This window comes from Balaenoptera acutorostrata, chromosome 3 (genome assembly GCF_949987535.1).
Source record: "Balaenoptera acutorostrata chromosome 3, mBalAcu1.1, whole genome shotgun sequence".
Taxonomy (NCBI): domain Eukaryota; kingdom Metazoa; phylum Chordata; class Mammalia; order Artiodactyla; family Balaenopteridae; genus Balaenoptera; species Balaenoptera acutorostrata.
In genome coordinates, this window is record NC_080066.1 from 17,927,790 (window position 1) to 17,954,032 (window position 26,243).

At 44.4% G+C, this 26,243-nt stretch overlaps 1 protein-coding gene across 16 annotated transcripts in view; it reads right to left on the reverse strand.

The window, feature by feature from the left end:
• Positions 1–3,708: 3,708 nt before the first annotated feature.
• Positions 3,709–26,243, reverse strand: part of PARD3 (par-3 family cell polarity regulator) — a 635,042-nt gene continuing 612,507 nt past the window's right edge. For all 16 annotated transcript variants that reach the window (XM_057542617.1, XM_057542614.1, XM_057542615.1 and 13 more), the window contains 3 exons: positions 23,957–24,077; positions 13,259–13,386; positions 3,709–5,739 (listed from right to left, as the gene is read on the reverse strand). In XM_057542617.1, coding sequence (XP_057398600.1) covers positions 5,343–5,739; positions 13,259–13,386; positions 23,957–24,077 — 646 coding nt within the window. In that variant the 3' untranslated portion in view covers positions 3,709–5,342. The remainder of the gene's footprint in view (positions 5,740–13,258; positions 13,387–23,956; positions 24,078–26,243) is intronic.

The following is a 26,243-nucleotide window of genomic DNA, read 5'->3' on the forward strand; positions in this document are numbered from 1 at the left end:
GATGGCTGGTTCAGATTTTGTGTTAACGCTTTGGTTGCTTGGACCAGAGGGCGAGCTCCTCAGGCTCAGATGGGAGGCAAGCCGTGCAGATAACATTAAAGAAGGCTTGGAAATGGCGTTGCAAGTCAAGGGCATGTGCAGGACAAATTCACTTGGAGGCCCCACAAGCCAAGTTCAAAGCTTTGCCTGATTCCAAAATACCCGGCTTTCAGGGCCAGTCCTCGTTCCAGCTCTGTCTGGGTTGTCAGGCTAATGTTTGCTCCCATTTCATCCCAACATGAACAAGCGTGATAAGTTTGTTGCCACTGACAACGAGAACCGAATAAAAAGCAAGTCAGATACGAGCTGAACCCTGAAACCAAATCATTCACCAAGGTCACGATTGGTTTAGAAATTTGGGCTGTTTCCTTCCTGTCCTTGCCAGCAATTTGTGGCGTTTCCCCCTTGTAGTTTGCAGTCGGCTGGGCCCTGAGCCACGTGAGACTGTTTTTAATGGCAAAATCTTCAAAGTTGTACTTAAAATATTTGCATCGTAAAATCCCTCATGGAAGCCAAACTTCAGTTTCAGAAGGAGCGTCCTAGCAAGCAGCAACTTGCCTTCAGAGAAGGGAGAAGGGCTCCTGCCCTGACACCGCCTTCCAGCCGCTGATCCGCGAGCTGATGACACCCCAGGAGGAGACTCAGATCATCACGAGACTTTGCAGAGATGGGAACAAACTCCAAACGGTTTTTCTAAGCCAACGAACGACAGTGCAAGGTGACTCAGCACTTAGTTGAGCAATTCAAAAAAGCCCTTTTTTCACACATTTAATTGATCCTGTGAGGAAATAAATGTTAAGGATGAAAGATGAGTAATTGTTCATCTTCACAGTGGGAAGCCTTAGTCCTTGTTTCTTGCACTTTTCTCCCGCGTCCGGAATGAAATAGACACATCTAGGGAGTGACAGGCCAGCGCACAGATAACTCGCTTTAAGAAATTAAAAATGAGGAGATAAAAACTGATCGTTGAAATTTAAACTCAGAAAGGAAAAAAAAAAAAAAAAAACTCACGAGGAAAAGCGATTACCCTCTTTAGCAAAGACGTTTGATCTTATCTGACTCATAATGGAATCTTTTATAAAAATCAAATTCTCCACTATAGGGTTTAATCTAAAAAAACTAAATTTATGAACAAAGGGCACCCATCGATTTTTCCTTTGCTGAATATGAAAGCTGAGGGAAAAGGAAAAGGAGGCAGAGGAAGATGTATGCTGACTGGGAAGATGATGAATTTTGGAGGGAAACAACCCGCCTAACGGGAAAATAAGCTCCTTCTGTGTGGAAGGCAATGATAATCCCACCTTTTCTCTATGAAATCTGAAGTAAAATATCAGTTTCTTGTTCAAAAAAAAAAAAAAGCTTATGCTCAGAATTACAACCTTCATCCTCCTTGCACTAAAAAAAAAAAAAAAAGTCAATTTAATTCAACCAGCTTTGTGATCTAATCATTACTCAGAGCTGAAGATGGTTTTTCCATTAAAGTCTCTCCATCATTCTCACTTTCTGACCTGTGAACATTCTTATTAGCTGCCTTATTAAGATGATATCCTGTCTCTGAAGTAAGAAAAGATTATCTCCTTGCCTGACATGTCATTGTCAGAGTAATCTTTGTTAAAAAAAAAAAAAAAGAAGAAAAGAACTGACTGTTAAATAGACATTTAAATGTGCTGCACACCATGTCGTACAAGGACATCCACGATGGGACAAGCACGATGCAACCTCAGTCACTTCCTCTGCCAGGACCAGCAAACAAAGCCAGAAACAAATTACTATCTGCTTAAGCTCAGGTTGATATCAACTGGAGGTAAGACTTGGGTTTTAAGAATGAAATAAGGGACACATGAAAATAACCAGCTAAATATAGAATTACGTACGCATTTCACATCTGCTGCATGTGCCTGTCATGTGTATACACGAACAACGTCTACTCCCTAATGAAAACAATCGGAGAAGGGGAGCAGCCCAGGAGATGAGTGCCCTTTTGGGGTAAATGATGTGGACAGAGAAGCCTCCGGACCCCTGGTCTCTTCTTCCCTCTGGCCTCGTGTTCAGACTCATGGTGGCAGATCACGACAAAGCCCACTGCCGCCTAAGTGGTGGTCAGCAATCTTTGCTTATTTTCTGCCCTTTTTCAAAAAGGGTTTGCAACAAAACCAATGGCCCCCACTCGATGAAACAAAATTCATTTGGTTTACCGTCTCGGAGTTGATTGATTTGACTTCCTTGGCAGAAAACCTGAGGAGCCCGGGTCCATCTCTCCTTCCTTTTAGTGAGATACCTGGGCTCCGCTCACCTCTGAGCTGCCTTTGGTCTAACTGACTCCAGGGAAAGGAGGTGGGTGTGGTGCTTGAGTTACACAGACTATTGCTACATTATATAATGTTGTTTTATAATGTATAGTTACATATACATATTTATAAGACTATCTATAGTCCTAATGGCCTAAGAGAGGCGATAACAGGGGGACCACGTTTTCTGAGGGACAGTTGAGTAACTGCACCTCCATCCTTAGCTGTGTGAGGGCCTCGGGGTTGCCACCTGCACCCTTTCCTGACTTGAGACTTCTCCCTGTGGACACACTCTCCCTCTGGTCCCAGCAAGTCCTCGTGAGATGTGCTGGAGCAGAGGCCAGTTCATTTAGACAAGATTGCTTCATCGGGCATATTCTCACTTCTGTGCTGACCCACATCTATTTCTCCTCCTCTTCTCTGTGTGGCTCAAACTGTCAGTTTTAATCAACAAATCCTCTGTGATTTAGGCTCCCACAGCATCCAGTACTGTCTCTCTTCTCACTGTCAGTTGAGATAAATAACCTGTGAGTTTTGGCATTTGCAGCAGGACTCCTGGTCAGCGAGAAAATTAACAAATCTGTCCATCTTCGCTTTTCTACTTTCCCACACCTTGTAGGCGTATAAGAACCAAAGACGTGTTATCCCCTTGGCTTGCTATACACCTCTCGTTACTAATCTTGAGGTGACAGAGTTTGGATTTAGTGGCAGGATAAGGGTTGCTATGACAACCAGCTGATGCTCGGCCCTCCATGGGAGGGCATTTTGGACAGGTCTTTGCAAAGCCTGCCCTTTGGGTGGTGACCACGACCATAATGGTGCACAAGGCCCACCCAGGGACCTAGTGCCCTTTGTGCCTTCAAAGCACCATACAAATATTAACGAGTGTCCCTCTGGAAGAAGGAGCAAAGCCTCATTGTGTCATCCGGGAAGTAAGAACCAGGCTAGTTTGGAAGTCAGCTTGAATTTGGACTTCTCTCTGGGATCGAGGTACACATGGTTAGGACTCAAGCAGAACATTCGCCTTGTTGAAATGGTCCATAGTGCAGAGGGCAACAACGGAAATATTACATCGCTCTCTGTATAATTATTCTTTTATTTATTCTAGTTTATCGGTTCTTTCCATTCTGAATTTCCCGGCTACTCTGGGCAGCCTGGGCCTTCCAGTGGACTCATTAATTGGGTCTTTCTCTCTTCCCTGTCCCCTCTCTCCTCAGGTGTTCAAATAAACAATCAATCACCCACTTCCATGTTTGCACAGACAGAGATGAGGAAACTTCCAACTTTCTCTAAATATGGGAAAAAAAATTACTTCTGCTAGTAGACTTTAAAAAAAACCCAGCTAGGAGAGTTTTCACAGGAATACTACAGACACACAGAGAACAGGAAGAAATATGCCTTTTATTAGAAGTCTCATATGTACAGGGAAAGCTGTTTCTCACAGCACAGCGGAGGCTGTGAGGGACAGCAACTGTCGTCGGAGGTCACCACGCTTACACTGGTCACATCGCTATGCTCCGTGAACAAACAGAACCATTACACAGAAATGCAAAAGAGACGCAGGTATGGGGATGAACCCCTCACATATTTTCTAAAAAGAAGTGGACACAAAAATACAATGTGCCAGTAAAAATAAAAAATAGGCATATCAGTACATGTCTTTTTTTTTTCTTTTTTGTTAACACACAGTATGCTGAGCTTTCATCTCAAGCTTTTTTCACGTCAGGATTTGCAGGCACTTTAGCAATCCAGCCACGGTTTACAACAGGATGTTCAGACCAACAAATGAGAAGATGGGAACACGGGAGTAACCCAGGTCCTCATGACCCGCACGTACATTAACATATTGACACCAGGGCAATCTTTTGTTCTCCCTGTTTGGGGACACCAGAATGTTCTGTGGGATGTGGAACAGCTTTCTTCTTATTTACCTTTTCTATTTCATGGCAGAATTATCTAGAAACCTGGATGACATCACCAGGCAGAGAGACAACAGGTGGATGAATAGACAACCATCCATCGCAACCGACTTTCAAAACTGGAGAAAGCAGGTGAGGTTCTGGAATCCCAAAATGAGTGTCTGACTGATCCTTGTTCCATGCTATGCCCTTCCTGCCAACTCATCAAACAAAAACTAATTTAAAAAGAATGGCTGGGATGTACTGGGCCAGACGCTCATCCTGGGAGAATTCTTTCTTTCCTTAGCTACCACCCACCGTGTCATGACACACACTGGGCCGGCGGGTGGGCGGCCCCTCTGCCCCACCAGGGCTGACGCCTGTCTCCCCCGTTCCCCACGCAGAGCCATGGTGACTCAAGACACGTGCGAGGATCAGGACTGAGCAAGGGTATTTATACATGCGACACAATAATCACTTTATTGGTAACACTGAGTTATAAGGCAGTTACAAAAGGACCCCCCCTGATAAACAGACAGTGTTGGAATATGGCTTAGCTTCTTTTAGGTGAAGGAACTTTCTTGTTGCAAGGAGCTGAGAAAGAAAAGGGAAACCATAGTGGTTACAAAGGATTAAAAATGACTGTGCCGGGAAGTACCACGGTAGTCCCAATTACTGGTGTATGTCACCCACTTTCATCCACCAGAGATGGAGATGTCACCTCACCTAAGAAACTTAAAGGGAAACAAGAGGGATCAACGTCACCCTTGACTTCAGGGTAATCTGTTGCCACAAGCTGTACGGGGCGGTAACACGAAGCCACGACGTCTCCCGGGCTGGGCCAGATTCCCAGTACCTGAGAGATGCAGAGCGTATGATGCCTCGAACAGGTGATTGTCAGATGGCGGGAAATCCTTCCATGAAACAGACACTTGGGACACAGTGGCAAAGACATTTAAGGCCTTCCATCGAATTGCCCACACTGCTTAAAGGCACTAATACCAGCAACAGAAATATTCCATACTACCACCGAGGTTTCAAAAAAACTCCCGAAATACAAGTCTTCACAGGAAAATGTCCTTTATTGCATGACACGAAGCGTCTGCCCTCCTGCTGCTCAGGAGTAGAAGGGCCTCCCTTTCTCAGGAGTCTGGAGCCTGCTGAGCCTGGCGACCTGAGAAGGGGACGGGGGCACGTCCTGCCGGAAGGGCCCCTTGGCAGGGACGTGACTGGGGTCCTGGACTTTTTTATATGAGTCATAGTTGCTGAGCCCCTCGGGGGGAGGGGGCTGCTTCTTCACCTGCTGCTCTTTCCGCCTCTGCTCCTGGCGGAGGAGCTCCTGGGTCTCCAGCATGACCCTGGCGTTGAAGCCGTGCCCGCCCAGGTAGCCGTTCCGGGAGCCTTGGTAGCTGGAATACCTGGGGTTCTCCTTGGCACTCTGGAAGCCTTCCCCAGGGGAGTAGTTCTGCTCCCAAGAATCCTGGGAGACGGAGCTGGCATTTTTCCTGCTCTGCCTAGAAAGCAAAGCCCAAAGGTGAGTGTGAGGGTTGGGTAAAGGGGAGGGAGAGAGATGGAAGGAAGGAAGGAGTGAGGGGGCAGGGCTGAGCCGAAATAGCATTTCTATATCCCAACAAACATTACAGTAAGTCCCATACATACGAACCTTCAAGTTGTGAACTTTCAAACATGCGAACGTGCGTTCGCATGTCCAATCACAGAAAGTTACTTCACGTGTCTGGCGTACATTGTCACGTGCGTGCCTCCTCTACAAATGGTTGTGCTTTTGTGTACTTTACTGTACAGTACCGTGTAGAGTACAGTAGTACAGTGTCTTCATTTCAAGCCCAGGATGTCCGGAAGCAAGCGTAAAAGCAGCAGTGATGTTGCTGGTACTGCTGTACTTTTCCAAGTACTGTACTGTAAGCTTAAACATGTTTTCTTTACTTTGGGGGTTGGTTTGTCTTTTTATGTATTATTTGTGTGGAAAGTATTATAAAACGATTACAGTACAGTACTGTACAGCTGACTGTGTGAGTTGGGTACCTAGGGTAACTTTGTTGGACTTACGAACGTGCTCTCGGAACGGAACTCGTTCGAATGTAGGGGACTTATTGTATTTGGTTCCAGTCACGTGCCAGACACTGTGATAGGGGCGGGAGGATGAAAACATGACTGTCCCCGGCAAGTTCAAGTCTGAGACAAGTCTGCACAAACAATGGCTACACAGGAGAGACAGCTAACAGATTCTGCAGCTACTCAGAAACAGGGTCCCCCATCTGTGTCTGGGTGGTGCTATCTGTTCTGCTCAGGGTGACAATATCTCCTGCAGTTTAGACTCATTGGCAGAATGCTGTCAGGGGTATTAGCGATTTGGCAGCTTCTACACCAGCAATAATTTCTCGCTTTAGAACATTACAATTCAATTCTAAACAAGCCAAACAAATATTTTACACAGCTACCACCATCATGCCAGAGACGCCAGTAATATGAAGTACGTGTGATGGATTCTGATTTGAGTTCAGTTATGAAAGATTTAAGTCTAGACTGCTTTATGATTAAAAATGCAACAGGCAGGGCTTCCCTGGTGGTGCAGTGGTTTAGAATCTGCCTGCCAATGCAGGGGACACGGGTTCGAGCCCTGGTCTGGGAGGATCCCACATGCCACGGAGCAACTGGGCCCGTGAGCCACAATTACTGAGCCTGCGCGTCTGGAGCCTGTGCTCCGCAACAAGAGAGGCCGCGATGGTGAGAGGCCCGCGCACCGCGATGAAGAGTGGTCCCCACTTGCCACAACTAGAGAAAGCCCTCGCACAGAAACGAAGACCCAACACAGTCATAAATAAATAAATAAATAAAAGAACGTGAATTTCTTAAAAAAAAAAAAAAAAAATGCAACAGGCAGTCCCTTAAAGCCCCGGCTCTTGAGTTGTATATGTCAGCAACTGACACCCTTCGGAATACATGTTCATCAAGATTGCAGAACCTGGACGTGTGCGGAGGAAGCACTATTTTCCTGCCCACGGCATCCTTACCCAAGCCCAGGGTAACCTACTCAACCCATTTCCTGTCACCCCAGGATGGGGAAATAAATCAGAGTCCTATAGAAATTTCAGCTTCTTATCCCTTCTGCAATAAAGTTGCACATCATTTTCAGGAAACATTATTGTTTTGAAACATCTTTAATTTACTATCAAGTCTCTAGATGCTTTTATGAATTTACAATAAGATTGGCTATGATAAAGTAAAACAATTTTGTGCCAGGAAGGAAGACATGCCCTAATTTTTTTGCCTTAAAAATGGAAGAGAAGGAGCGAGAATTGAGCCATAAAACAAAATATATTGCTCCATTTATCAATAAGAAAATCATTTGGTGCCAGTACGTATTGTTCAGCCTTTCACATCAACACACACAACATGACAGAGTGTTCAGAAAGACTGGTAGAGGAAAAATAAGGTCTATGCAGCGCTCGGTCTCCCACAGGAATGAAGCCATTTGCGTTCCTGAACATTCAGAAGTGCCGTCAACATGGTTTGGGATAAAATCTGCCCATTTTCCATATGACCTAAAATGTAGTCAAGGGTATTTTCAATAAGAAAGATGAACTACTGTCCAGAATCCTCCCTGGATATGACTGATTAACTGAACAGTCTACAGTATATCCATCCTTTTAATGGGAATTGAGCCATGTGTACAATCAGCCCAGGCAAGAATACTTATATTTGATGGAATAGTTTACTTGCCTAAAGCACTGATTACCTTCACTTAAAGAGTCATAAATTAATCTGCTCAGAGCAGTGAATGATGGAAAGTGCCAGCATGAAACCAAGGGATTTGACATTAATCATGAAACTTTAATTAAAACAACAAACTTGTTACTTATGTTATAGCGACAACGTGGGATTCCTTCACGGGTTAGTTATCAGTTTAAGGATAACCGGAAATAGGCTTCTTCATCCTTGGTCCACGGGGATCCACTAGCCCTGTCCATCCCCGTCTCCAACTCCATGATGCCGGAGGCTTTGCTCCACGTACCGGAAGTTGCATTTTGAATCAGTCCCAGGAAAACAGAGTCTTTGTGTATTCAAACACATTGAGAATTCACTAACGGTTTGTTCAGGATGGAAATTATGACGATGTGGGAGAAAGAATTTCTTGAAGCTAAAATTTTCTTCAAATGAAGCAGTTTAGAGAGAAGGAAGAAAACCTCCCTGAGGTTCGAAGTAAGACACTTGAGGAAAGTACATACACACAGATATGTACATACACATGGGCGCATGGACACACGCACACACACACACGCTTCCTCAGAAAGGAAGCTAGCGTAGCAACAAGCTCTTGATTAAAGAGGACAAGAAATGAGCAGGTCGTAGAGAAACACGAGAAAGCAGCAGACAGAGTTTCCGCCACTGGAAGATGAGGCGCGCAGGCGCGGAGCACGGCGCGAGAGAGGCTGGGCGTCCCACGGACACAGGTCCAGCCCTGAGTCTGCGCGTGTGGCTGTGTGAGCCTGGGGGGGGTTACCCTCCCTGGGCCCAAGGTGCATCATCTGTGAAACAGGCATAACCTCTAATCTCATAGGGTTCTGGGGAGAAATAAATGAAATCACAGATGTAAAATGCTCACAAAAGTGTGGCCTATAGTACATGGTTCACTACTGGGTGACTTTCAAGTGACTTTGCCTCCAATAATTAGGCTCTGGGTTTGGGAGGGCATCTTTCTGACCAAGGGAAAAAAATAAACAAAAAGATCAGCTTTCTGTCCTCTGTCTGAAGGGTTGGTAGAGATCAGGGAGCAGAGAAAGGCACCAGGGACTAACTGGAGAACCCTCACTCAGGGAAGCAACTCACAAACACGTCCCAGAGTCAGAAACAGAAGCAAGCTTTCCACTGTCCCAGCATTGCTCAAAGGCCATGAATAACCACAGGGGCAACAAAGCATCATTCCTTCCAATGAATGTCTTTACAGTCAACACGCAGGTTTGTTGGGTCCTGGAATGCGCTCACTGGACTCATGCCTGAGTCGACCCAAAGCACAGACCCTGGTGTAGCAATAACTGCCGCTTAGTGATGATGCCTGAAGACCACTGTCATGTACAGGACACCCAGCAAAGCCCCAGCGCCTGAGGAAAGCCGTCAGTCACTGCGCTGAGGAGGACACACAGGGATGAAGAAAGACAGACCACAGCTGACAAGGTGAGAGGCAGTCGAGACACGTAATAAACGGACCTGTGGCGGAGACTGAGTCAGGGCGTGAAGACACAGCCGGGAAGCAAGGTGGATGAGCAAGAAGCCACCAATGGCAGGAGGAAAGATGCAGAGGAAAGGTAAAGAAAAGCATTCAACAAAGAATCTTGAATATGCTTTTCTATCAGTGACTATGACCCAACATACTTTGCTACTACTCAGATTTAGAGCTGCCTTTTGGATACTAAGGAACTAAGCTAGGCATTTTTAAAAGGATTAAAAAAAAGAAAGTAAAACAGAAAAAAGAAAACTAATTTAGGAATAAAAAAGAAACCCTCCTCTGATTGAGAATTCAGTGTGTGGCCACTCGTGTCCCCTTCCCCCGATCTCATGTTACCACCTGGCTAGTGTTTCTTCCTGACATTTCACAATGCAACCTGAAGTCTGCCTATAGGTTTCCTTAATCACAGTGAGAATTTACAAACCCCTCTGGTGCGTATACATCCCTCTAATTCAAACCACCTCACCTAGCGCGCCTGATACAGAGTCTCGACCATTTGTTTTCTTTTATGCTCCACTTTGCAACTGTACTCTTTGTGTGCGCGTGAAATCATTTTGGTCTCAAATGCCACAGCAACTTGCTTAGACCAAAGTCCGCTAATTGTCCACATCCGAAGAGCTGAGGTCAAGTGTCTTTGAAGAATATCACATGTCAGAAACGGGGATTTCGCCTCCAGCTCGTGCGGGTCACAGCCGCCCTCCGATCTCCAGCCTCTGGCTGAGCGAGGTTCCCTGCAAGGAACCAAGCTGTGTGCAAGGCCCCGCATTCCTAATTCCCTCACTCAGAGATGCACGTTGAGGAATTACAGTTGACCCTTTAACTGCATGGGTTTCAACTGCACGGATCCACTTATACATGGATATTTTCCAAGAGTAAATACCTCAGGACGACATGGTCTGTGGTTGGTTGAATCCATGGATACAGAGGAGTCGTGGATGGAACCATGGATACGGAGGGCTGACAATAAGTTATATGCAAATTAACCCCCCCACCTGTACTCGCTAAAAGAAGTGAATGTGATGTACAGGCCGGCCAGCCCCACTCGCCTAAACTCACACAGCTCTTTAGTTTTAAGATTTCTACTTTTCTCCTATCTGCACAGAATAAAATGGCTAATAGTAAGGGAGTTATAAACTACCAGAGGGAAAGTTCTGGTTCTTTAGGGAAACACTAACTGACAGCAATAGTCCCAGCAGCAGCAAGCCTCTGGTCCATGGAATTACAGGTGCTTCTACCTGTGCTTCAGGGGGAGAGGAGGGAGAGAAGCACAGAGGAGGGGAGAGCTGGAGAGGGTTAGGAGTGGAGATGGAGAGGGGGCGCCAGGATGAAAGGATCTGTTTGGAGAACTGAGCGACTTTGGAAGGTGAGCAGGAGAAATCCGGTGCACCTGCCTCTCTCTGGTCCTCTTCCCAAGGATGGGGTCCCAGAGTCTCTCCTCCCACCAGGCCCTCCCACCCCTATCCCTCCTCCTCCCCTTCCCTAGTCCTGGCCATTTCCCATCTCACTTTCTTCTTACACACGCTTTATGAGAGCTCTCCTCCATTTCTTACAAATACTCTCAAACACAACTAAAATATAAGAAGCCAAACATGTTGCCAATAAGATAAGATCACAGCCCCTGCGCGGACAACACCATTCGCGTGGGCCGTGATTCACAACGGCCACTGCGTGACTGGGACAGCAGGGCCACACCACGCGTGTCGGGTCACCCCCATCATCACGCTCATCTTTCTGATGGAAGGCAAGCCGACAGGCGGCAAGAAGGGCACTTACACAGGAGAAGCTTTTTGTGTACCTTGAAGTGTTGCCCATTTGACGCTCTGGGGTGATTCAGGCGGTGGCCTTCCCCCAAGTGCTAAGGGCAGCAGAGCACAGAGACCTTTATATCCATATCTGCTCACATTCCAAATGTGAGCACCAAAGCCCTCAGTAGCAATGAGCATTACAAAATAGTGGTTTAGGGTCAGGGTTGGGCAGGGTGGGGTTGGAATTCTGGTCGAATTACATACTAGCGTGTGACCTTGAGGAGAGTCCCTTAATTTCTCTGAGTTGTTTCCTTGCAAGACGTGCTCTCCAAGGTCTTGTCTAGACCTAAACTTCAATGACTCTTGCCTAGAGTGGGCTAAATAACTGTTAGTTACGCTCCTATGTAAAAGAAAGGATACTTCCGTACTCAAAGGAGACACAGCTTTACGGATTGAGAGAGAACAGCTGAGTGATCAAGTTCCCACACTAGGCAGTGCCCCTCCTGGTACAGAGCTGCACTCACACCCACGTGGGCGTGGCTGACCCGGGTCAGTGCAGTGAAGTCCCCCAGGGCTGTTATGGTGATTATTTAACATTAAAAGGACTCACCTTTATTAGAATCAGGATCACTTCTATATCAGTCGGTCAAATCTGCCCCACCCCAGCACTGTTTTCCCCCAAATTCAAAACGGTCTACTTGATATAAACATGGTAAGTAGACCGTTTTCCACCCAAAATGTTTTTGTCACCTAGTTTTGAAATTGTGTTCCTTACAAACGCCTGTAAGAATTGTGATGATAGGAGTGACTTCTTTGGGGAAGTTTGGAAAGCTGAATGTTTTTAAACACTTCCATTATCTACAATCCTTAGATGGAAAATGGCTATCATTTCAATGTCTTAGGGCGCGTTACCTGAGGGCTCTCCAGGCCTTTGGCAGAGAAGCCCTGGGGCAGAGGGGCCTCCACGTGGGGGGCCCGGCAAGGAAACCCTTCTGGCTCGGCCGTCAGCTAGGCAGGCGGACATCCCGGGACTCTGCGAGGTTCAGCAGTGAGCAGAAGCAAGGATGGCAGGACGGCAAGAGAGGCAGGTTTGGGACCACTGATCCCCCCTAAATACGGTGCCTGGAGCATTTAGCACCTATCCTTTTGGAGAACTCTAGATTTACAAGATACCATTTATCCTAGTTACCCCTGAGCTGAGCAAAGTAAAAGCTCTCTTTCCATTTCTCAGTTGAGGAATCTGTCTCCAGCCCCAGGGGAGGTTGCAGAACCAACACAGTAAGTCCCCTACATACGAACCTTCAAGTTGCGAACTTTCAAAGATGTGAACCTGCATCTGGTTCCAGCGAGGAACCAGAACCTGTGCCATCAACGACAGGCGTGATGGAAATTGCAGCTTGCCCTCCGTCTCCTACTGCTGACGATCCTTCAGCTCTACCACCTCCCACCTCCTCTCCCTCCTCCAGTCCGTAACTCTTCTTGCCTGTTCACTCGATGCCAGCCCCTGCATGCCAGCTGTTGTACTGTACTACTGTACTTTTCAAGGTACTGTACTGTAAGATTAAAGATGTTTATTTTTTGTCTTTGTTTTTTAGGTATTATTTGTGTGAAATGTATTCTAAACCTATTACCATGCAGTACTATGTAGCTGATTGTGTTAGTTGGGTACCTAGGCTAACTTTGTTGGACTTATGAACAAACTGGACTTACAAACGTGCTCTCAGAACGGAACTCGTTCATGTGTAGGGGACTTGCTGTACCAGAACCCAGGTCTGGCCCCTAAGCCCAGTCCTCGTGGATCAAGCCACTTCAGGTCCAGTGAGGGAGCTGCCCGGTGAAGGTGTGGGCATCTCCTGAAACACCTCCCTCCTGGTCTCCCTGCCACATGGTAAGGTGGCCTCTAAGGAAGCGATGATTCCCACCATCTATGTGCGGTTCTTCGTTATTGGAGAAGAAGACAGTGCACTGGGGAGGAGGGATTTCCCAAGGGACAAGGACGGGGAGGATGGCGACACTCGCGGGGTGCGGGTGGGGTGCTCGTACCGGGGCAGGGAGCTGTACTGGCGCTGGGCCTGCTGGAAGCTCTCGCGCTCCTCCTGCCGTTGCCGCTGCATCTGCACCTCCACCGACACCGAGTGCCGGCCGCTCTGCGCCGACGGTCTGGAGTTGGGCTGTGGGGGGAAAACGCAACACGAGTCACGAGAAAGGAATTACGAACATCACAGGACCGGGTGACTATTTCCATTCTCATAGACTGACTTAGAAACAATTTGCAACTTCCGTGAATTTCTTAAAAATCAAGTGCAATTTTCTCAAGAGGCATCTCATTGATCTCGTGAGCCCCAAATACCCCATCATCCTAAATTTTAATTACGACTTTAGAATGGTTTAAAATTGAGACGTCCACCTTTCTAGTCTGCCTAAGTGAGGTTTGGTAAATACTGACATTAGACACTAGTTTACATCCCTTGTATATACAGCAAATACAGGGGAGTAAGGCTGCTCAGAAATCTAGAAGTCAATGCCAAAAAATATACAAATTTGCTACAATAATTCACAACAGTGGGAAAGTCCAAGGGTACACACTTGAAAGTTGGCCATGCTGGTGAATCTGTTCCGTAGTTATGTATTTTACTCTAGCAGTAGGATACAATGTAGCTGATGCCCCTTTTATTAAAGGATGACCGCTAAATTTTGAACCAAGATTGGTTGAAACTAGGCAGTGTTCACCACGTACAGGTCCTCCAATCCACGGATGGCAGCCACATGTGAACAGAAACACTTATCAAGAGAATGAATCTGCAAGCTAACAGCTACTGGAATTGGTTATGAAATAATACATTTTGCCTTAGCTATGAGGATATGGCATTTTTACCTAGGTTAATTATACGCTACAGAGAAATTTTCCATCCTCTGGCTAAATACTTTGGTCAGCAGGTCATCTGCTCATTGCTGCCGCTGACCAAAACCAGATATTGGGTGATATATGATGCTGGGCCCCTGTGGATGCTTTAGCTTCTCATCATCAGCGTTTAGCTCACCTTCGAGATCTGGCCTTTTGAAAGTAGCTCCACTCAAAATAGACAACGGTGCCTCTAACTTTACAAAACAGCCGACAATGGTTGATCACAGCGTCAATGGCAGTCACTCTTAAGTAATCCTTTTAAGTGCTCGCCAACCTCTGTCCCCTTTGTGTTACGCAACATTGTGCAATAGGCTTATTCTGAATGAAGACTGTTATAAACAAGTTATTGATTTTCTTTTAGAGTTGAAAGCCAATGAGAGACTTGGGCTCGATAATCATTTTCTGAAATCATATGAGTCTCAGCATTCATTTGGAGCATGGTAAGATAACATGTGGGTTTGTCCCTTAAAGAGTGGCTCCTCTGGTTGGCTTTCGTGCGAAGAGAAAGAAAGCAATCTCTATTGTCCCCTTTCTGCCTAGCTAGCATATCCCATTTGTTGGTAAGCAATGATGAGGCAATACGCAGGACAAAATTTCAAAGCATATGTGCATCATCAGCGAGCATATTAAAAATATCCCGATACAAAAATAATGGGTGAAGAGATTAGGCTTTACAATACCCCAGTCTCTACTAGTGGATGTTTATAACCACATGCCTTGGAACAAACGTGTGTTCGGAGACCCACTCCACAACACTGTTCAAATAACATCAGTGGTGCCTTCAGCAAAGAAAACACATTGCTGAGTGAGCTCTGCTTACACAAACAAAGCATGAAGCAATTGTTCATCAACAACATTAAGGAGACAGACAGTTTCTTCCATGACCCTTGATGAGGCTGGCCCCGAACAGCACTGAGCTGATCTGTTATCGGTGGGGAGCCCGGGGAAGGGCCACTGGACGGGGAAAGTGAAGCAAGGAAATACGCCTTCAAAAAGAACCCCATTTTCCTTTCCTTTACACTCAGTCTAAGCTACACACATGTGTCAAACAGTCTTGAAAGACCTGGCATTCTGCTGCAGGATTTAGTAACCAGCTTTTCAAGCTCACGCCGTTCTGTGACATGCTGCTTGTGGAGCTGTGAAAAGAAAATGCAAGGTCTTGTAGAGAGTTGTTTCTCCCAGAGGCCTGAAAATTTGATTCTGATGGAGGAAAAAAAAAAAAAAAGTTGAAGGGCTTTTGCTTCCGCTACTGTGTGTTTCCTGATACTGTTTATCAGTGGTACATCTGGTTGGATCTGGATGAACCCCAGCGATGAAATTATCGTGGGATCTGAAGACTTAGAATGAGGGAATGAGTTTGGAATCAGCAAACTGAGATATTTCATTCTGTTTGCTCACTCTGATGAAATACAAACCTCAGCCTCTCTTTCTCTTTTCAGAGCATGCAAAAGAGTAGGTTATTAGAAAGAATCACCAGGACTTCCCTGGTGGCACAGTGGTTAAGAATCCGCCTGCCAATGCAGGGGACACGGGTTCGATCCCTGGTCGGGGAAGAGCCCACATGTGGAGCAACAAAGCCCGTGCGCCACAACTACTGAGTCTGCGCTCTAGAGCCCGCACACCTCAACGAAGAGTAGCCCCCGCTCGCTGCAACTAGAGAACGCCAGAAAGCCCGTGTGCAGCAACAAAGACCCCATGCGGCCAAAACAAAAAAAAAAAAGGAAAGAATAACCCTTATTTTTAGGATGAAAGTTGACTGGGCCACGGATTTCAAGGAAGATTGTGTGCATGACGGGTCCAGAGCAACAACGAGAGAAGGTCGTCCTGGCAAGTCTTCTACTTGGCCTGAATCAAAAATAACCTGATTCATGATTTCAATGAAGATCTCATAAAAACGTAAATTGTGGGAACACTCTTACCACCGACAGCCCCGACTTTAAGATACTGTGGTTTTGTGGTTTTCGTCCCTACGGCAGAAATAGAATAACATATCTAGAGTCCAAAATCACAAAAATAAAGATAGAAATGAAGAAAGAGATCAGGTTTAACCCCAGAGAGAAGGGCATGTTTTCAGATAAAACAGCATCAGCAACTACAACAACAAAGCAACATCTATACAGGGAAACACGCAGGGAACACATAATTGTAATGATTCCAGAGATTCACCAGACAGCAAGGCAACAGCTCAGCTTTAAGAGTGCAAATTATAAATAACCCTGGCCTTGTGTGTGATGAAACTGGTGACAAGCAGCGACCTTTTAAGTAAAAAAATAGCCCAGGTTGCCAAGGCCATAATAACGACAGAGGTTGTAAGACAGAAGTATATACATGATTATCACTTACACAATACGCTGGAGAACCATGATACATGACTGTCTTCATGGCTTATGTTTAAAACCACAAGTGAAAATGATGCAGGTTGCTTTTGTAAATGAGCTGCAAAGTACTGGTCTTTATTGTGATTATGAAGAGATACGATTTATATTACATAAAAAATTATATAAAGCTTCAAAAGCTGCACAATTTTGGTATCACTAACGTAGAACAAAATATTGAAAATATCTTCTGTGCAGTGTTTCACTAAATTAAGTCCTTCCGCATTTCTCTCCATTAAGTAAAAATCATCCTTATTTTTCCAAATAAAAATAGACAATACAAAAAATAAAAATACAAAACCCAAACTGTTAATAGACTAAAGAAAGAACAAAAATAAATGTGTACTGTACAAAGTTTCAGTATTAATTTGAACTAGGTGGTATTATAAGACTTTTAGAGCTTCGTATAAAAGTGTGTGTGTCTCTTGGGCTTCCCTGGTGGTGCAGTGGTTGAGAATCTGCCTGCCAATGCAGGGCACATGGGTTCGAGCCCTGGTCTGGGAAGATCCCACATGCCGCGGAGCAACTGGGCCCGTGAGCCACAACTACTGAGCCTGCGCGTCTGGAGCCTGTGCTCCACAACAAGAGAGGCCGTGACGGTGAGAGGCCTGCGCACCGTGATGAAGAGTGGCCCCCGCTTGCCACAACTAGAGAAAGCCCTCGCACAGAAACGAAGACCCAACACAGCCAAAAATAAATAAATAAATAAATTTTAAAATGTTTAAATGTAAGTAATAAAAAAAAAAAGTGTGTGTGTCTCTTATGAAATAAAATTCATTAGTTTTATTAATATTTAATACTGTTTAAATAATCTAATTTTTCTTCATACAGATAAGAAAAAGAGTATGTATGCATATGTGTGTGTGCACTTGTATACATTCACACATACACATATATGTAATAGTCTTATGAATGAGAATTTAGGGTGGGTTTTCTACTTAAATTATGAATAATAAAAAATTTCAAATTTTCACATATGTCCAGGGCATGTAGAGAAAACAAAAATAAAATACAACAAGTTGCTGTGCTTTGGATAAAAACCTGTGATGAAGATGATGATAATGATAACACAAAGAACAATGATATCCCTTGAGATTTAAAGTCCTTATTTTAGCAATTCAAATGCACTGCAATCCTAGTATGAATTCCCCATTCTGATAACAAATAGTCACTTAATCATGCTAAGAGTGTAAGTTGTTTACTCTGTTTAAAAGTGGCCATTGCTAATATTGGTAATGATTTTCTATAGAGGACTTACTGCCAACCTCTAATCCAAATAAAGTTACCTTTTGTCTCTAGATCTTGTCCTCCCTGCCCTCCGCTCTACCCATCACACACTGTACTTACACAGCTATCGATCGAACTCTGTGGGTTCTGAATGGTGAAAAGCTTAATTGCTATTAATGATGTGAGTAATGGTAGAAAAATTGCCACGCATACCAATTTCCCTCATCAAGATTTTATAAATATGTGTTTTGGTCTTAACACACTATTTGTCTTCTTCTCATCTTTCCCAGCCAGGGTTCGGATCTATTTTCCCCCCTTAATCAGCAAGGAGGTTGAAAATAAAGGAGCAGTCCTCCAGTGCCCCTCACGATGGTGGCGGGCAGCCTCGTGCCCTTCACCACCCGAGGGTTCTGTGGGTAGAACAGCCGGCGGGTCATGGAGGCTTTGGCTGGGTGGGTGGGTCACGGGACTCCAAGAAAAGGGTCTATTCTGCAGCAGCACAGAGACACCCTTGCCATACCTAAAGGGCACCCCTTAGCTGCAAGAATGGTTTCCTCCAGGTGGATTTTCAAGACAGGTGATTGCCAGCCAATCTGAACTGGAGTAACACAACACACAGCAAGGCTATCAACTGAGAAGGTATTTCTTGAGTCCAGGCGTGGAGGCCCATTAGGAGGAAATGACAGCAGACACCTCTGAAGTCTTCAAAAAAGGAAGACAAAGGGCTTCCCTGGTGGCGCAGTGGTTGAGAATCTGCCTGCCAATGCAGGGGACACGGGTTCGAGCCCTGGTCTGGGAAGATCCCACATGCCGCGGAGCAACTGGGCCCGTGAGCCACAATTACTGAGCCTGCGCGTCTGGAGCCTGTGCTCCGCAACAAGAGAGGCCGCGATAGTGAGAGGCCCGTGCACCGCGATGAAGAGTGGCCCCCGCTTGCCACAACTAGAGAAAGCCCTCGCACAGAAACGAAGACCCAACACAGCCATAAATAAAATAAATAAATAAAATTAAAAAAAAAAAAAAAAAAAAAGGAAGACAAAAAGAGAAGCATCATCTCCTCAAATCCCCCAGGTCCAGGGAAGGCAGTCTAGGGGTGCAGGATGGCTGTGTAGTGTGACTGGCCCTCTTACTAAAGCAGGCAATAACCTAACTGGGAAAGGGGAGTTGCTAAAAGTCCAAGGCAGGAAAATGGAGAAAGGGACAGATTTTTTTTATTTGTTTAAGGACAGACAGCTAGGAAGAAAGCTTGGGGGAGAACAGGATATTCATATCGCGGAGGATCAATTTTCTGTCTGAAGGACTAAACTACTTTCAGTCACTACCCACCCAGGATGGAAAGGATTTAGCAATACAGCTATTAAAAGCTCCATTATCCCATCCATCAACAGTCTCAGCCAGCAAGTCTGCTTGTGGGCAACACTCAGGTATCTGTAAAGTTTTAACAGCATACTGTACTTAGGTCTGCAGCCTGCAATTTAATTCTTTTAAAAGCAACACTAAGTTCTGTCCATATCTGAGCTCTGTGATAATAACCCTAACCTCAGCTATTGTTCCATTATCTTAAGAAAGATTTACAGCAATTTGCTGCTTTATTTATGCTGCACCTGGCACTGCTTTGCAGGAAGAAGTTGCTTTTTCTTCTTCTTCTTCTTTTACTCAGCTTGGGAGAGGATTCACTTCAGTTATGGAGCTAAGGAAATGTCCTGGGCCTCTGCTCATCGAAGGACCTTTTGTGCCACAAATCAGCTCCCTCAGGCCCAAACGTTATTTTGAACAAAAGCCCAGGGACAGGTGCGTACTGTTCTGCTAGAGTAGAGAGAACATTCTGAAAATGGATGAGTTGAAAAGGGCCACTTGGAAGAATTTTCTGCAGCATCTCTCTCTGTATGTAAAGTCATTGGCTTGGATATTTTTCTAAATGATACATCTGACTGCACTTCATGTGTGGGCATTTCTGACAAGCGGGACAATTTCAATTAATATAGTCTAAGCTGTACACACAGCTTGAAGATGGGCTTGTGGTTCCTTAACACTAAAATGATTACAAATAATTCCAGTGGGTGAGATCATGGCCTCATCCTTTCCAAACACAGTGAGCTTTCAAGGTCAGAATACATACGGGAAAAGAATCAAGATTCCAAGATATTCAAAGCTCATTTTGTAAAACAGATAATAAAAACTATAGGCTACGTTACATTTTGAACAACTGAGCAGCTCTTAATAAGGCAACAATGAGAATTTGTATGAAAATTAAGACACTGAGTAGAATTACAGTCACTTTACACTCATTTACATGATCTGCAGAATGGAGAGTACACAGCAAGATCCCAATTGTTTGATAAACAAACAAATAAATAAATAAATGGAGAAGGTCAACTTCTGACGCACAATTTAGGAAATTATTCCATTCCCAAGGTAATCAGCCTGTCATCCAAATAATTCCCCACTCAATCATTACAGGAAATGATTATATAAGCCAAGTTGCCCATCTGAAGTTGCTACAGCATTTTGATACACAATAATTTGGCCTATGACCTTCAGTAGTTGAGTTTCCTAATGTACAAGACATTCTCAAACATTTTTTCCCAACATGATTGCTCATATTAAGCAGATAACATAGAAACATGTGCCAAAATATTCATGCCCCGCGTTTAAAAAAAACTTATAAAGAAACCTAATGGATACCAAACGGTTGCCACATCTCCTAGCGCAAAACTTCTAGAGCTAAGAAGAAGGAAATGCTCATTTAGCCTCCAACAAACCTGGAGATCTTGCATGTGGATAACTAACCAGAAATAATTCCAATTAATTTTATTTCCCAAAGATAGATTCCTCTGTTTCTCAAAGTTATATATTTAAAATATCTTCCAACTTCAAAGAGGTGTTCTTTCAAGCTTTTTTGTGCTCACCCACAATCAAGTTGGGTGTGGTTCCTCTGTGTTCAACAGTCCCTGCATGCCCCTCTCAAGACTGTAAAAGCATGCCTTTCCTTTGTATCAGCTCCACTGTAGGATCCTAAGGGCATTCTTTCTTTGTTTTCCAGAACCAAACACAATAACAGAACATAATCAACACTCAAGAAATTTGGTGAGTTAAATGATTAATTACAGACTAAAACATGCTGGTTGGATAATCCACATTCCCTGGTAAAGTAAAATGGCACGACGCTGCCCTTCCTGGGCTGGACGAGGAGTGAAAAGCCCTTGGAAGGCCTGGGCTGCTAGAGTTACGGGGTGTGAGAACCATTTCCATATGCAGCGGCTGTTTATCCCTTCAGGTTGCCACTGGCTTCATTCTTCCTTTCAGCACCTTTGTGCAAATACACACAGTTAAGGATGTTTACTCCGCAACACAAAAGAAGCCTGCTTTAGGAAACCTAGCAGGACTAGGTTGAGTGATTAAGCCAAACAACAGAAGTAGATGAACATAATTCCATCCTGTTGCTACATGGGAATAACTCAGTTTACTTGATCATCTAGAAAAATAAACTAAATATTATTAATAGTGATATTGTTGCAGAGGACAATTAGATTTTCATACGTATTAAATCTGTTGCACATGTTTTATAACCTCCCAAAGTCAGCTACGATTGATTTCCTGAGTTCTTCCTCCGGGATGCCGTTCTCATATTGCCTGTTCTAAGGTCCCATCTTCCTCACTTGAACCAAGGTGAGGTCCTTCAAACTGGGACGGCTTCTCCAATTTTTCCTTCTTCTTCTTTCATTTGCAAAATGAACCTTCCACAAACTGCAACTTGATCACCAAAGCCCAGATCAGAACCTTTTCTGGCTTTGTGTGGAGTGTACTGAGGGTGCTGGATTTTCGGACCAAAAAGGACCTCAGCGATGATCTAAACTCTGGAGCAATGCTTCCCAGAGCTAACCATCCTTCGAGATGACGTGGAGGGCTTATTAAAATACAGATTCCTGGGCCCCACCCACAGAGGTTCAGATCCAGTAAGTCTGAGGCAGGGCCCAGGAACCTGCACGTGTGACAAGCTCCCAGGAGAAGCTGAAGGTGCTGGTCCGTGGACTACACTTGGAGAAGCTCTGACCCAAGGCACCGGCCTCTGTATTCAACCCAAGGAGCTCTACTGATGTCTGCTTTACTCTACACCCCCAGATTCCTCTTAAATGTTCATTCTAACAAAAGGTTTAGCAACTGACAATCAGCTACTCTAACCCCCTTGGTTTACAAATAAGAAAACTGAGGCCTGGAGAAAAAATTTAAAATTATTTTTTCTAACCTGGCTAGTGGGCCGGCATTCTGTCCTGAAACCATTTTTGTTCAGACTTTCAATCTAGCATTGAAGGCTCCTAGAACCTTCCCACCTTCATCTCTCCTTCCCTACAATCTAACCACACTCGGGTCTATGTCAGCCTTGTCTCACACCATTCTTCGTCTGCCCCTACTCTCCCAAATATTGAGTGTAATCATAGTCCCAACACGTTGAACTGAACTCAATACACTTTTTGGGCTCTAATCACTCCTCCACTTCAGGAACTCACATGCATGGATGGGACACCTTTGATCCCAACATCATCCAGATTTTCCTAGACTCCAAAAATACACTCTTTTGACCGCAGCCTCCTAAGCTTTATAACCCTAGACTGCTGGCACCCCCAGCTCCACTCCCAGCAGCCTCCCAGGCTGTCAGAGCAGTACTGACCACCGCTTCCTCCCTATGGTGAACACCGTTCATCCCTGAGCTGCACTGACCACCCTGCCCACACGGGGCAGTGCTTCACCAGTATCCTCCCAGGCTTGCCTTCCTTGACTTTCTGCCATGTCTGTCTTGCCAATCCTCATCACAGAATTCATCTAAAAAATTATTTTTATAAACAAGGTCCTACTGTATAGCTCAGGGAACTCTATTCAATATCCTGTGATAAACCATAACGGAATAGAATATGAAAAAGAATATATATGTATAACTGAATCACTTTGCTGTACAGCAGAAATAAACACAACATTGTAAATCAACTATTCTTCAATAAGATACATTTTTTAAAAAAAAATTATTTTCCGGGACTTCCTTTGGTGGCGTAGTGGTTAAGAATCCGCCTGCCAATGCAGGGGACACAGGTTGGAGCCCTTGTCCGGGAAGATCCCACATGCCCAGAGCAACTAAGCCCGTGTGCCACAACTACTGAGCCTGTGCTCTACAGCCTGCGAGCCACAACTACTGAGCCTGCGTGCTACAACTACTGAAGCCTGTGCGCCTAGAGCCCGTGTTCCGCAACAAGAGAAGCCACCGCAATGAGAAGCCTGCGCACGGCAACGAAGAGGAGCCCCCGCTCGCCACAACTAGAGAGAAAGCCCACGTGCAGCAACGACGACCCAATGCAGCCAAAAATAAATGTTAGTTAATTAATTTTTTAAAAATTATTTTTCTATTCGCAGTTCTCAAAGCATTATTGGCTATGGTCACACTATCATGTTGACTGGACTTACTAATACCCTCAGTTAGATTTTCCTCCCTCAGGCAGCTTATTTACTCATCTCTAGTTGACTCTCTCTCTCAGGTTTCCAATGAAAGCCTTCACAATTCCCATCATCTTGAACCCCCAAATCTGCTCCAATGCCTCCCATTCCCAGAAGTGACATCATCTCTAAGGCAAAACACAAGATCAGAGCCCAAGTCTGGGGCTAGATTGGGAGGATTAATTAGCCCGCCACACTGTGGAATCTGGACTTATCTTGGGGGCATTGAGAAGCCATTCAGAGCGCTGCTGTAGAAGGGTCCCTCTGGCGGCGATGGGAGGGAGGACTGGAGATGGGCTAGAGGCAGAGACCTGGCAGGGGCTCAACAAATGCACACAGGAGACGAGGGAGAATCAAGAATCTCTAAATACTGTACTTTGCGTAGAGTAGATACACCATAGATGTGTTGAACTGATTTATTCAGGCTCTGACTCTCAGAAAAATGTATATAGAAAAATACTTAACTAAACTTTAAAAAATGCATAGTTGAGAGTCAGACTACTCCTCTGTCTTGTCATCAGGCAAATGAAACCTATTCTGCAGCGGACAGATGGTGCAACAAGATATAAAATGAAATTAGCAGTGATGAAACCCAGATGGAAATGAGGAAAAGGTCAATATACTAAAGGTCAAAGGAATTTGGCTCCATCTTGTCTTGTTTCATAAAGGTCTGAGGTCACAGCTCAGTGGCTTTTACTGCAGGGAAGTTGCAGGACTTCCTACAACTGTGCCAAGGCACCAAACACTCACCCAGGGTTGTTCAAAGCTATAGGTACGTCGCCGATCTTCCACATCTTCATCCTGCTTTGCTTGCTGAAATTCTTGCCGGAGACGCTGTATCCGATCATGGTTGCTAGGAGTTGATCTGTTGCTAAAAGACAAAACAGGCAACAGTGAACACCCTTCAGAAATACAATCTGTGGATGGCAGTTGCTAGGAAAAAATGGCAGCTTGCTGTGAAATGGTGCTGTTTGAGAGGAAGTGAAATTTTAAGACAATATCTAAGCATTTGAAATATGTTTTCATTTTGTTCTCATGATTAAGACTTACTGAGGTGATCTTAGACAGATATTCAAGAGGGCAAGTGGTATTTTTAGACATTCCTTTTTTACACAGCTCTTTAAAAGCCTCATTTCCTCTCAGTAATCTGGCAAGGTGTTGGCAGCAAAAATTTTTTGGAAAGGACATTGCATGAAAACTCGGAAATACCAGGGTCCAGTCCTAGCTCCTCCAGCTTCTTAAAGTAAGACACTATGTCTCTGGGCTGCGGCTTCTTTATATATAGGAAGTGCACATAAGAATCCTTTTTGCTCTAAATATCATAGTTGTAACAATCAAGTGACACAACACCATACGATATAGACTCACAAACGTGCAGTATTACTTTCATAATGCCATTATATGAAGTTCTTATTTATGAGTTTTCAGACGTCTATACACAAAATCCAACACTCACAGTATACATGAAAAGCATTTTAAAAATAACCTCAGGTGGTAGTTTGATTGAACCAATGAGTTCATAATAATTTTACCTTCTTTTTTTTATAGCTTTGAATTCTATCTTCACAGAAAGCTTATAAGATAGGTGCAGAAGGTAGTATTTCACACACACACACACACACACACACAAAGGTAGAAACTGCCATTCAGAGAAGATAAGTAACTTGTTTAAAGTCTCCAGTCTTTCTCTAGCCGGTGGGGAATGTGAGACTAGAATCCAGAATTTTCTGGCCACTAACCCAGCCTCATCTCACTATACCCTGTTGTTTCATTTAGTAAAACACACAGCAGACACCAAAGCCCATCCCCTATTAAATTACATACATATTTAAAACAGTATTTTGCAAGAGTAATAGATATAACCAAAATCAATCTTAAATCTCACAGCACTTTTGGTGGATTCCATTCCCTAAGCACAAAATTACATCCAATCCGGACAGCTATTCAAGCACATTAGGTATATAGTTTTCCAACAAAACTTCAGACTTCTTGAGGACAAGAACCAAGTCTGATATTTATCACATATACCCCTCCAAGCTGCTGGCAGAATGGGAAGCTGTCAGCCAATAGGAGGATGGGTCCCTTCATTGAAGACATGTTGCCCTGGTGACTCAGAGTGGATCTGAGTTCTTTTGGCTGCACAGCCCCCTGGGTAATGTCATTTGTGAGAGGTGGCCTGGAAAGAGAAAGTCTGTCAGAGGAGAGCCTATAAAATTCTCAAACTAACATGTCTTTGTATAATTTCACATAGTTTCAAGAATTCCAAAGGTTTGAAAATCTCAAATTGAAAATGATCACATCCAGGACCATAACATGAACATCTTCTAAGAAGAGGGGATTGTCTTTCATCACTTCATCTCCTCGGTGGGTTTCTATCACCCTTATGTTTCTATCAATTTCATGAGAGCTTCTGGAATATCCTGTCGATACACTCAATTTGATGATTTTCCCAGTCAATGAAAACTTGTGTTCCCTTTGTTCCTCTTCTGATAGATCTTTAGATCTTTGGAACTGATCAGCCAGAGAACATGGAAAGTTAATCTGTAAAATGTGCTAGTTGACAACATGAAGCTTCCGTCTACATATGGGTACCACTTCAAACTTCCCCTCCACACTCCTGAGCCTAGCAGGGTGTTATTCCTACTGGTTTTTAAATCATATATACAGCATCTTATCTTGTCCCAGCAGATACATTTTCCAGATGGAACGCCCAATCCACAGAACTCCTCACTCTCCATGTGAAACTGTGATGGTGTAGGTACGTGGATAGATTCATAAGACAAAGGCTAGGAAAGTGAAAATTCATTCACCTCACTGCCCTCTTTCCAGCTGTGACTCTTTTGTCCCCTGCATACGTCACAGCTTTTAATAGGGGGATTGTAGGAGGCTTGCCTGGCGAAATATTTTACAAGTCTTAGTAGAAATATTTCCCTATTATTTTCATGTAGCACAGACAGTTTTAACCACATAATTATTAGGTCCATGAAGTCCAAACCGTTGGTGAAAACGGACCTCTTCTTACTATTTGTGATTACCT